This window comes from Salvelinus fontinalis, chromosome 37 (genome assembly GCF_029448725.1).
Source record: "Salvelinus fontinalis isolate EN_2023a chromosome 37, ASM2944872v1, whole genome shotgun sequence".
Lineage (NCBI taxonomy): Eukaryota > Metazoa > Chordata > Actinopteri > Salmoniformes > Salmonidae > Salvelinus > Salvelinus fontinalis.
In genome coordinates, this window is record NC_074701.1 from 27,385,335 (window position 1) to 27,397,650 (window position 12,316).

The following is a 12,316-nucleotide window of genomic DNA, read 5'->3' on the forward strand; positions in this document are numbered from 1 at the left end:
GTACAAAACATTAGGAACACCTTCGTAATATTAAGTGGCACCCCCCTCTGCCCTCAGAACAGCCTCAATTCTTCGGGGCATGTACTCTACAAGGTGTCGAAAGCGTTCCACAGGGATACTGGCCCATGTTGACTCCAATGCCTCCCACAGTTGTATCAAGTTGGCTGGATGTCCTTCGGGTGGTGGACGATTCTTGATACTGAAACTGTTGAATGTGAAAAAGCTAGTAGCGTTGCAGTTCTTGACACACTCAAACCGGTGCGCCTGGCAACTACTACCAAAATACTTTTTAACCGGTCTTCTTCCCTTCATCTACACTGTTTGAAGTCGATTTAACAAGTGACATAAATAAGGGATCATACAGTGGTTCCTCCTTTAAAAGTTGCAGCGTACAGCGGCGCAGCTTGCATGGTGCCGCAGAATTCTATGGCACGTTATTTAAGTGTGAACCACTGGTACCATTAATGCTAATTATGCAGGCACGCGGGAGACCGGGGTTGCGGGAGACCGGGGTTCAATTCCCTGACGGGGAGGAAGGAGTAGGCTGTCCTTGTTAATAAGAATTTGTTCTTAACCGACTTGCCTAGTTAAATAAAGGTTACAGTAAGAGCATAACATTTCAACACCCTAACTAATACCCAAACGGAGATTCAGTGAAAATAAAAATCTCAGTCCCCATGCTTGTCTCAGAGCAGCGCGAAACGGTGCTAAAATAGTTGTAGGCTTTTGCTTCAAATCCTATTGCTTCTAACTTCAAAATGCTCTTTCAATAAACAAGACCTACACCACTTTTAACAGCACATTACTCAACACTAGCGAGACTCATGTCACCTACGGCAGGCCTTCAGTGTATCAAAAAATATGACGTGACTCTCCGCCAATAATTACAAATAGAGGATTGGAGCATATTTATGTAATTCACTGATATTTATTCCCATAGTAATTCTTTATGGATCCATAACTAAATAAACATCGGCATTTTGAAAGAGTATTTTTATCGTTGTTTTATTAATGAAAGCATAAAGATGCCATTATTAGTTACATTGTTTTAGTTGGAACGTGCAGACTGGCACTAAGAACAGAACAGCGGGAACGTTTTCCTAGTCAGTGCCATTATTAGTGCAATGCCCCTAAAAAGGGTTGCCGGTGTGGCGGGGTGGGGGTCCACACCCTCCCCCTTTCCCATGGGCTAGGTCGGTCTTCAGTGCGCGGCTCTGCAGCCCATCCTGTGCCCCCTTCCCTCGTGCCTTGAACCTCGCACGCTTTCAGTGGATACAGCTGGAGAACTGCAAGGCAGTCCCATTGTACGCCACTCGGGAGCCATGACTAATATGGCCATATTGTCCTGCTAATAACAGAGTTAACAGTCCAACGGGCTTTTATATAATTCTAAATGAATAATAATAATAATAGTCGCTTTGTTTAAAAAAATAACAATCATTGAGATTATTTTGTTTGCAAAGAACGTAAACATTGTTACTAATTTGTAAATAAAGCCTGTTTGTTATTTAGAATGATTTATTTCTGTTTTTAGAGGGAGATAAACCAAAAACCTATAGCCATCTCATTGGTCTCCCAGTCGAGGCCGCCATGGGTATTGAACCAGCATCTGTAGCAATACAGCTTGCACTGCTATGCAGTGTCTTAGACCGTCAGGCAACTCAGGCGCTGTACAACGTGACCGTTCGGGAGTGGCCTACAGTTCTAAGAGCAAAATAATCCTAACAAAATAAAATAATAAAAACCTTAGTGTAACAACAGTTCTAGTAAGTAATACTGAAGTCGTGCACAATTATCCGTTTCTATATAGGTTTATGTTGCCCATTCCTTGTCAGTTAGAGACACAGTAGGACCCAAAAGCATAATAAGTACTCTAACTCCCCCTTGTGCTGGTCTGGAGCAATAAAGTGGTGACGCAGGGTACCGTACTAAACCACAAATTACCTCTAAGTCCCGCGGCGTAAACTCGCAACTTTTAAAGGAGGAACCACTGTAGATTTCACCTGGATTCACCTGGTTAGTTTATGTCATGAGAAGAGCTCAGTGTATGTATATTTGTGTGTGTGTATGTATAATTGTTTGTGTGTGTGTGTGTGTGTGTGTGTGTACGGAGGGGCTGAGGTTCAGTATAGTGGATCGCATGAACATGGGGAAGGGGTTTAAAAGACATCCAATCATCACAATCACTGGAGAACATAGCAGAAAACACCAGTAGCAAACTATGCGATCAGTACCAAATCCTCAACACACAATCCACAAATTACCAAAAGAAATAAAGCTCAATTCCATCTCTACACCATAGGCTGATTTCTAAGGGAGACCAAACAGTGGATAAGACGATCCCAATTGTTTACCTTTCTATCTGTGACACAGAGCACACGAAGCAGTGTTGTTTGTCACACTGCCTGGAGTATTCCTCAGGTCGCAGTGGCACAGTGTTGATACATTTTGAATTAATTGGGACAGCTGAAAGAGGCTTAATAGCCACTTAGCTTTGTATATTGTCTCTGTGCTGAACTTGAGCGAGAAAAGAAGCAGAGATGATTGCTAATCAGCTGAGAGAGAGGAAAAGAGTAATTGGACCAAACTGAACTGCAATGTTACCAATTCTAGTAGCATTGGGGCTGAAGAGGAGAAGCACCATTAACGCTCCTTCATTATTACCATTTTTCTTGCTCATTTAGGGAACCGCTCTGAAAAGGGTGAATGATAGAGAGCAACGACTCTTCAGATAAAAGCTGGTCAAATGAGTTTTTAGCAGTTAATCAGAGTCTCTTGAGCCTTGTTCACATTCGCAGTTTGAAGTGACTCAATCCATTTTTTTTGGTGGCATATCTGATTCGAATCCGTTCTTTTTCCTGCAGTCTGCACAGCCAAACAGCACATGGATTTTTATATTTCAAGCCACCTTCGTAGGTGGTTAGAATTCAGATACAAGTCTGATTTCTGGCCATGCGACTTGTGTCTGAACAGTCAAATCTGATTTATTTGCCATCAAGTGGTTTATCTTGTTACTTGCTAGCTACTCTGTTGACAGATTGACAAGAACATGTGGTCGCTAACTAGCTTGTTAATCGTTTACAAACAAATGAGTGACTGTGCTAGAAAGTTAAACAGCTACCGTATCTACCTAGCTAGCTGACTGCTCTGTGGCTAGTCAAACATGTATTGTTTTGAAAGTTGGATCATCATATCTTTTGAGACTTTAAAAGTGTTCTTACACTCTGATTTTGAACATTCAAGGCAACAGGGAGACGTTCCTGGCAGGCATTGTTGTCACCATAGCTTGCGACATAACTGATAAGAAGCACCACCAACAATTTGCCTACACCACTGCGCACACACCCGCAGTTACTATGACAACTAGCGTAGCCATGTCAGCAAATGACTGCTGTCTGAACACACACAAATCCGATTTGGTCACTTGTAACTTGCTGTTTAGTGAGTATTCTAAAAACGGATTTGAAAAACAAAACTGACTTGAACTTTAAGGCCTGCGGTGTGAACAAGGCTTTAGATTGCTACTCCATGGTGAGAGTTTAGTGGGAGGTTAAAATTAAGTGAGAACCTTCCAACCTTTTTTCCCACACTTTAGTTTTTTTTTCTCCTGCGTGCATGTGTTAAATATAAGCATGATGTACTGTAGTAGATAGGTGATTCTGTGACTTAAATGACAAATAGTGCAAATATAGCGAAAGTGTTTCCCCTCATGTGTCCAGCCTTAGTTCCAGCCTTTTCTCATCCAAACTTCTCCTTACTCAGACAACCAAAATAATAAAGTGCATTTATTAATACCAAGGACGGATAAACAAATCTTGTCTTCAGCTATTTATACAACGGGTGAGTCTAATCCTGAATGCTGGTTAAAAGCGCATTCCAGCTAGTGTCTATTCCACAAGTTACCGCTGGCTAAATCTATGATGTTAAAATGCCTATTTGCGCAATCCACTGTCTCATTAGCCCTACCAGGCAAGTTATGAACTTGATCTCCACTATAAGAAGCATCTAGACATTATCTCACATTTCTTTTAGACTAACATTTCGTTTTCAACAGCGGAGATTTGTACAAACCTTGCTGTCTGTCTCTCCGACATTTGCAAAATTGTTTCAACATTCAAATTCGACTTTGTCTCAGGCCTAACAACACCCTGTGTGACTATACCCTCCAAACACCGGATTCTCTGGCATTAAAACTTAAATAAGCCCGTTTCCCCAACTCCAGTCCTCAAGAACCCCCAACAGCACACATTTGTGTTGTAGCACTGGACCAACAGACCTGATTCAACTCATCACAGGCTTGATGATTAGTTGACAAGTTGAATCAGGTGTGCTTGTTGAGGGCTACAATGAATAAGTGTGCTGTTGGGGGTACTGGAGGACTGGAGTTGGGAAACACAGGCATAAGCTGCTAAAATGTCTATAGCAGGGACATCAAATCACATTTTATTGGTCACATACACATATTTAGGAGATGATGTAGCGAAATGCTTGTGTCCTACTTCCAACAGTACAGTAATATCTACAAATCTAAAAGTAAAATAATGGAAGAAATAAGAAGTATAGAAATATTAGGACGAGCAATGTCAGAGTCCAGGAGTATAAATATACAGTGCCGTGAAAAAGTATTTTTTCCCTTTCTGATTTTCTCTATTTTTGCATATTTTTGATACTGAATCAAATCAAATTTTATTAGTCACATGCGCCGAATACAACAGGTGTAGACCTTACAGTGAAATGCTTGATTACAAGCCCTAACCAAGAGTTTAAAAAATAAGAATAAGAAATAAAAGGAACAAGTAATTAAAGAGCAGCAGTAAAATAACAATAGCGAGACTATATACAGGGGGTACCAGTACAGAGTCAATGTGCGGGGGCACCAGTTAGTTGAGGTAATTGAGGTAATATGTACATGTAGGTAGAGTTATTAAAGTGACTATGCATAGATAATAACAGAGAGTAGCAGCAGCGTAAAAGGGGGGGCTGGGGGGGGGCAACGCAAATATTCTGGAATGTTATGAGATCTTCAACCAAAACCTCATATTAGATCAAGAGAACCTGAATTTACATACACCCAATTCCCCTGTGTGAAAAAGTAATTCCCCCTTACACTCAATAACTAGCCGTGCTAACTTTAACTGCAATAACTGCAACAAAATACTTCCTGTAGTTGTTGATCAGTCTCTAGCATCGCTGTGGAGGAATTCTGGTCCACTCTTGCATGCAGAACTGCTTTAACATTTGTGGGTTTTCAAGCATGAACTGCTCGTTTCAAGTCCTGCCACAACATCTCAATTGGGATTAGGTCTGGACTTTGAATATGCTATTTCAAAACTTCAAATGTGTTGCTTTTTAGCCAATTTCATGTAGCCTTGATTGTGTGTTTTGGATCACTGTTTTGCTGTATGACTCAGCTGCACTTCAGCTTCAGCTCACAGACGGGTGGCCTGACGTTCTCCTGTAGAATTCTCTGATACAGAGCAGAATTCATGCTTCCTTCTATTAAGGCAAGTCGTCCAGGTTCGGAGGAAGCCAAGCATCCCCAAACCATCACACTACCACCACCATGCTTGATCGTTGGTATGATGTTCTTTCTGTGGAATGCAGTGTTTGGTTTTTGCCAGGCATAATGGGACCCAGCATTGAATAGTCTTTTTCATGGGTACTTCCAAATTGAGTTTTGGCCTATAGGAAGGGAGGAGAAGAATGGAGGCGTGATCTGGCAGAGGATGGCCTTGTAGCCGTCCTGAAAGGGAGAATAGCAATGGTCGAGAGTTTTTGATGCCCGAGATGCCTTAGATTTGCTTATTAAAGTCCCCAGCTACAATAAATGTGCCCTCAGGATAATGTCCGGTGTAGTTCCTTGAGAGCCGTCTTGGTGTCGGCTTGAGGGTGAATATACACGGTTGTGATGATGACCAAAGATAATTCTCTCGGGAGGTAATGGGGATCGGCATTTGATTGTGAGGTATTCTAGGTCGGGTGAACAAAAGGACTTGAGCTCCTGTATGTTACCACAATCACACCATGAGTGGTTAATCATGAAACATACACCTCCGCCTTTCTTTTTCCCCATAGAGTTCTTTATTCCTGTCATCTCAGGTGTCTATTTTGAAAGGGCCCTCTCAGACAACAGCTACTTTATCTGCTTGAAATCACTCAGTTCAGCAATGCCATGGCAACATATCAATCACAGTGACAGGGAGACAGGATGGGAAGGCACTGTGGCATAGTCACACACACAAACACAGCACCAGACACCCACGGAGTCAGACAGATGGGCAGACTAGGTGTACTGTACAGTAAAGATAATTGCAGAAATATATATAGCTTGCCAGACACACATAGAGAGAGTCACTCAAAAAGGTGAATATATACTAAGAAAGAAACAGAAGACAGATGCTACAAGAGAAGTATGTAGAGGGGCCAAACAAACACGGCCAAATGATCAAACAGCTGAACTGTTGTTAGAGTACCTGAAACCAGAAGATGACTGGTAAAATCTAGGATTGCATACTGTCCTAATGTAACAGTTTAACTTTAAACCGTCCCCTCGCCCCGACACGGGCGCGAACCAGGGACCCTCTGCACACATCAACAACTGACACCCACGAAGCGTCGTTACCCATCGCTCCACAAAAGCCACGGCCCTTGTAGAGCAAGGGGCAACCCTACTTAAAGTTTCAGAGCAAGTGACGTAACTGATTGAAATGCTACTAGCGCGTACCCGCTAACTAGCTAGCCATTTCACATCCGTTACACTAAATCAGGATTGGAGCAAGAGAACCAACGTAGAGCACTGAGAGTATTTAACTCTGAGGGAAAATATTTATCTTTCCCTCCCCTCCTTTCATTTCCCTCGTCTCTCGACCCCTCTCTCCCTCCCTCGTCCCCCCATTTCTCGCTCTCTCTCTCTCTCTGTGGTGCCAGCTCCATCATGTCAGTGGGCTGTACCCTCAGCCTGCAGGGCTCTCCTCACACACTGAGGCAACGCAGCTCTGCCGCCCTGCCACTTCAGCTTTTATACACATCAATGGAGCACAGCCAACACACCCACACCCACACACCGAGGCATGTAGACACAAACATGCAATGGACCTTGCACCCTCACATGCATAACCCACATTTACATAGACACATTCACAACCATGTTAATCCCCATATTGTTATTTATCCTCTTGCTCTTTTGCACCCCAGTATCTCTACTTGCACATCATCATCTGCACATCTATCACTCCAGTGTAGATGCTAAATTGTAATTATTTTGGCTTTATGGCCTATTTATTGCCTTACCTCCCCCTACATCTGTACACACTGTCCATAGATTTTTCTATTGTGTTATTGACTGTACGTTTGTTTATGTGTAACTCTGTGTTGTTGTTCTTGTCGCACTGCTTTGCTTTGTCTTGGCCAGGTCGCAGTTGTAAATGAGTACTTATTCTCAACTGGCCTACCTGGTTAAATAAAGGTGAACTAAAAAATAAATAAATACATCTACTGAGGCAACACAGGGAGGCCCATATACTGCTTCTACTACCAAGTGGAAGCATCACACAGGACCCATGATGCACAGGGGAGGTTCTACTTAGTGTGATATAATTAAAACTGTACTTGATCACTGCAGTAAATGTAACAAGGCATGATAAGAGCAGAGGACAAACACAGAGAGTGACATTATATCTAGAAATCAGCTGTTACGTCTGTGAAGTGAAAAGTGCATGCTTCGGCGCTTGCTAAAGATGACAGTTAGTGAGAAGGAAGACCATGTGCGTGCCAATACGAAACATGACACAGTGGAAGAAGCTCTTGGAGCAACTTGACAGAACCACAAACTGGTTCTGAATGATGACATCTGGGTATGGTGGCCTAAAGCTTATCCACGTCCGGCTCAGGACACCAGCACACAACTCACTCACAGAACACAACACACCGTCTGCTCATTCAGTGAAACTGTTTGACTGGCAGAAGTTAGCCTGGAGACAGCAGACAATTACAGATGTTAGATCTTGAGACAGTTTTCTACAGCAGGGAAATAATCCTGCAGCAGCAGGAAATATAAATTATTTTGTGGATTATAATGAATGGACATTTTTGTAGGGGTTGATACATTTTTCTTTAGGGCAAATCAAGTCAAATTTCAAAGTGTAAATAACAAACTTTAGAAGCCTTTTAAAAACTCAAATACACTACAAGTTTGCATTTACACTACACATTCGCAATTGTCAGCAACAAAAGAGTGATCAAATTAAGATCCTACATCTTGTGGTCTGTTCCTTTCCAGCCACTCATTAGATATATACTATCAACAGGTAAGATTATGTGGGTGGTGCAAAATGACTCTCTCACACATGGAACACAAATCCTTCAGAACTGTTTTGCTGTTGTCATTTTTATTAAGCACAAAGGGATTTACCATGGAAAATGTCACCTCTAAATCAGTGGTTGTCAACCCTGGTCCTGGGGACACAAAGGGGTGCACATTTTTGTAATTGCCCTAGCAATACACACCTAATTCAAATCATCAAAGCCTGATGAGGAGTAGTTGATTTCAATCTGGTGTGTAGTGATAGGGCAAAAACAAAAATGTGCCCCCCTTTGAGTCCCCAGGACCAGGGTCGAGAACCACTGATCTAAATGGTACGTACCTGAAAAAGGTGACGAAAAACTGCACCAGGTCCATGATGCTGTTGTGCTGGGAGAAGGCGATCTATGGGAGGAAGGACAGAGAAAGGAAGTATGTGAGAAGGATAGGAAAGACATTGAAGATGTTACATACAGTAGACATATTGATAATACCTTGATAAAACATGTGTTGTTGACAAGAACACAGAAGTAGACAGAGTTTCCGTTAGAAGAATTCAAGACAGTAGTTCATGTAAGAGCACACACTGCAAAGGAGTTCAAGAGGTCAAATGATCATCGAAACATCAATAAAAATAATGTGTAGAAGATTTTAACGGGGGCTGAAATTCCTGATTTAACCTTCGTTTCAATTTTCCTCATGAGGAAATGTGACAGAAGGAGATTTGGGTCTTGGAGACGTGCTTGATGTGGGTGTCTCTTGTGTTTGTGTTCGAACGTGGGAAACATTAGTACTTTCACACTGCCAAAACAGTACACACAGTCACTCACCCATCTAGATAACTTGAAACATTCTAACCAAGTCTTGTGTCTGGAAGTAGCCCAAACTAGCTAGCCAACTTCTTTCACCAATTAGCTACAACCGGCCGGTGTGTGACTGTAGGAAAATTGGTTTGACTTTGAATAGCCCTTCTCTGGGGCTAGATAGGACTGTCAATTCATTGCACAATGTAAATGGAACAATATTTTCATGTTGCACACATTTTAGTCATCTTATTAAATGCTTTCAATATTTGTATATGCATTTCTACTATTTATAGTAGGTTTTAAGGTCATTGAAATTTGGCACTATTGGCATTTTAAAATATTGTCCCATGTACATTGTGTAATTTACTGATGGTCCCCAAATAGCCCCATAGGGATACTGAATATCAAACCTAATTGACCATGGGCATTACGATCGGGTTGAGTGCAGCTGCGCTCCGAATTGATGAATACTTCGGTGCTGACAGTTGTGGGTAGGATTTAAATAAACCCAAGGAAAACTGTTACTGTACCCTTTATTCCGTGACAAAGCATTTTTTCCTAATTATTTAGCAAATCTCAGTTTTGGACGAGACTGACTGATTTTTCCCCCTATTTACACTTTGTAGTAAATTTTGACAGTAGAATAAATGTTTGACTAATATCGATGTCGCATAGGTCGTTTTCTACCAGATAAGTTGTTTTCCCTGCTCAGGTTATACCTCCCATCCTTTCTAAGCATTAACGTCGTACTGTTGTCTATACTGCCAGGGGGGTTTCAGTTGTAATCGTGTACACATTCGTTTGAACTTCACTCTTAGATCTGCTATTGTTAGATCAAAAGAGAAGCTCACTGTGTTCTGCTCACCCAGTTCTTTTAGTTCAAATGTGAATTCCATAAACTTGATCAGCTTGGGCTGTTGCGAGACCAAAGCCCATGTAAGTCTGTTTATAACATTCCATCATTGGTTATTCTGAGAGTTCCTCATATTGGCATTGGCTGAGACCTCAAGCCCTATGGTGCTAACCTTGGAAAAGTAATTCCAATTTGTACTCCTTCCCCTATTACTAATAGGGATAGACCAAATGTTTCAGTTCTATGCAATCTTATAGCCATACCAACTATATCAATATCAACCATCAGACAGGGCCTGCAACAGCCTGTTGAACGCAGCTTGTTTGAGTTGGAGTTTCCATGTGACATTAAAAATCATAAAGGACTTGGGTTGATGCATCTGAACATTAGGCGCTTACTTCCTAAACTGGATTACATCTTCATCTGGGCTATGCAGATGAATCCGGACATTATGGTATTGACTGAAACTTGGATCTCTGGGGACACTCTGGACTCGGATATTAATACTGAGGGTTATAATGTGTACAAACCTGACAGACCGGGTAGAGGTAGTGGAGTGGCCATTTGTTCTATAAAAAATAATTGATTTTCCTTATCGATTTTGGGGGCTAGTATCTGGGGGAAAATGTATCCAGAACTGTTATTGGGGTCTAAGGTCCTCCCACAGTCTACCGTCCTCCCTTGAGGAGTTAACTAGTTTGTCTTATTTTACTCAATCAGAAGTTACTATCCTGGGGGACCTAGATTATGATTGGGAAATGCAGGCTTCAGACAATATTAAATAAATGTGTAATGATCTAAACCTAAGCCAGTTGGTTACTAAGCCTACACGGCCCAACCCTTAAGTTCCTTCAAAGTCAAATCTGATTGATACACCAAATACACCAGAGATATATGTTCCTACTGGTGTCTTCACCCAAGACATTAGCGACCATTGCCCAGTTGTTTGTGTTAGAAATGTGAGAATAAAAAAATAAACATAAAATCTGCCCCGTGTCATCACAATGAGGAACTTTAAAAACTTCAGGTAACAGGCTTTTATTTTATTTTATTTAAATTATCTTTATTTTTGTGACGTTAATTGTATTTCAGCTATGGCAGCTATCCCTGAACCTGATTTAGCTTTAAGCCTTTTTGCATATGTCTTAAATACTATTGTAGTTAATAATGCTCCCTTCAAAATATTAAGAGTTAAAGGTAGATTGAATGCCTGGTACATTCTGGGATGATTAGAAGTGATGATGTCTGGGTCAAGGCCAGGAACACAGGCTTAGCCCAGGACTGGTAAGCTGTTAAGCAACTGAGGAATCATTGTGTAAGACAAATCAGAAAGGCTAAATCTGATTATTATGTAACCGCTCTATCGGATTGTAATGGGAACCCGACAAAATTCTGGAAAACTGTAAATCCCTGAAGGATTCTACTTCCTCTTCTTTACCACAACAAATGAATTCAGACACTGGCCTCATAACAGAAAACACTGTATTGATGCATTTAAATCACTATTATATTTCAGCGGAGTATCTTTTTGAAATATCTTTTAAACATATTCGCAATGATATTGGGCTGGATGCTGATAGGGGAAACTTCCTGAATGATCAGAATTATAGTCAAAGCTTTTCTTTTAGGCTATTTACAGAAGGCAATAGACAAGAAATCCACAGGAGCCGACCAATTGGATCCTGGTCTGCTTAGTGTGCAGGGCCAATTATTGTTGGCTCAATAACCCACATTTTTCATTGACATTTTTTATCAGGAAATATTCAAAAATAATGGAAATCAGCTCTTGTGCTGCCACTCCATAAGAGAGGGGATAGTAGTGATCTTAATCATTATCGCTCCATTTCAAGGCTTCCTTGTCAAGCTAAGATTCTTGAATCCTTGGTAAATGTACAACTTTGCTCTTTTTATCTGAGAAATGTATTTTGAATGTAAACCAATCAGGGTTTAGGCCTGGGCGTAGCACTATTACAGCAACCACTTAGTTGTTAATGATCTTGTCAATACTTTAGACATTAAAATGAAATGTGCTGCTTTGTTTGTGGACCTGTCAAAAGCTTTTGATACTGTTGATCATGCTATTGATACTGTTGATCAGGCTATTGATACTGTTGACCATGATTTTGATACTGTTGATCATGCTATTTCATTGAACAAGTTGTCCTCGATAGACCTGAGCTCTGACTCCTGTTCATGGTTTAATGATTATCTTAGTGACAGAACTTATGCCATCGTGATTGATCAGAATTTCTTGAAGTGGATAAAGCTGAACCACAGGGGTCGATTTTGGGACCTGTTCTCTTCACTATTTACATAAACACCACTGGTCAATCTGTTAAAAAGTGTCAACTTAATCTT

The 12,316-nt window shown here is 41.1% G+C and overlaps 1 protein-coding gene across 2 annotated transcripts in view; it reads right to left on the reverse strand.

Moving 5' to 3' along the window:
- LOC129836447 (attractin-like protein 1) overlaps positions 1-12,316 on the reverse strand; it is a 331,683-nt gene that overhangs the window by 135,242 nt on the left and 184,125 nt on the right. For both annotated transcript variants that reach the window (XM_055902623.1, XM_055902622.1), the window contains one exon: positions 8,643-8,704. In XM_055902623.1, the coding sequence (XP_055758598.1) occupies positions 8,643-8,704 (62 nt within the window). The remainder of the gene's footprint in view (positions 1-8,642; positions 8,705-12,316) is intronic.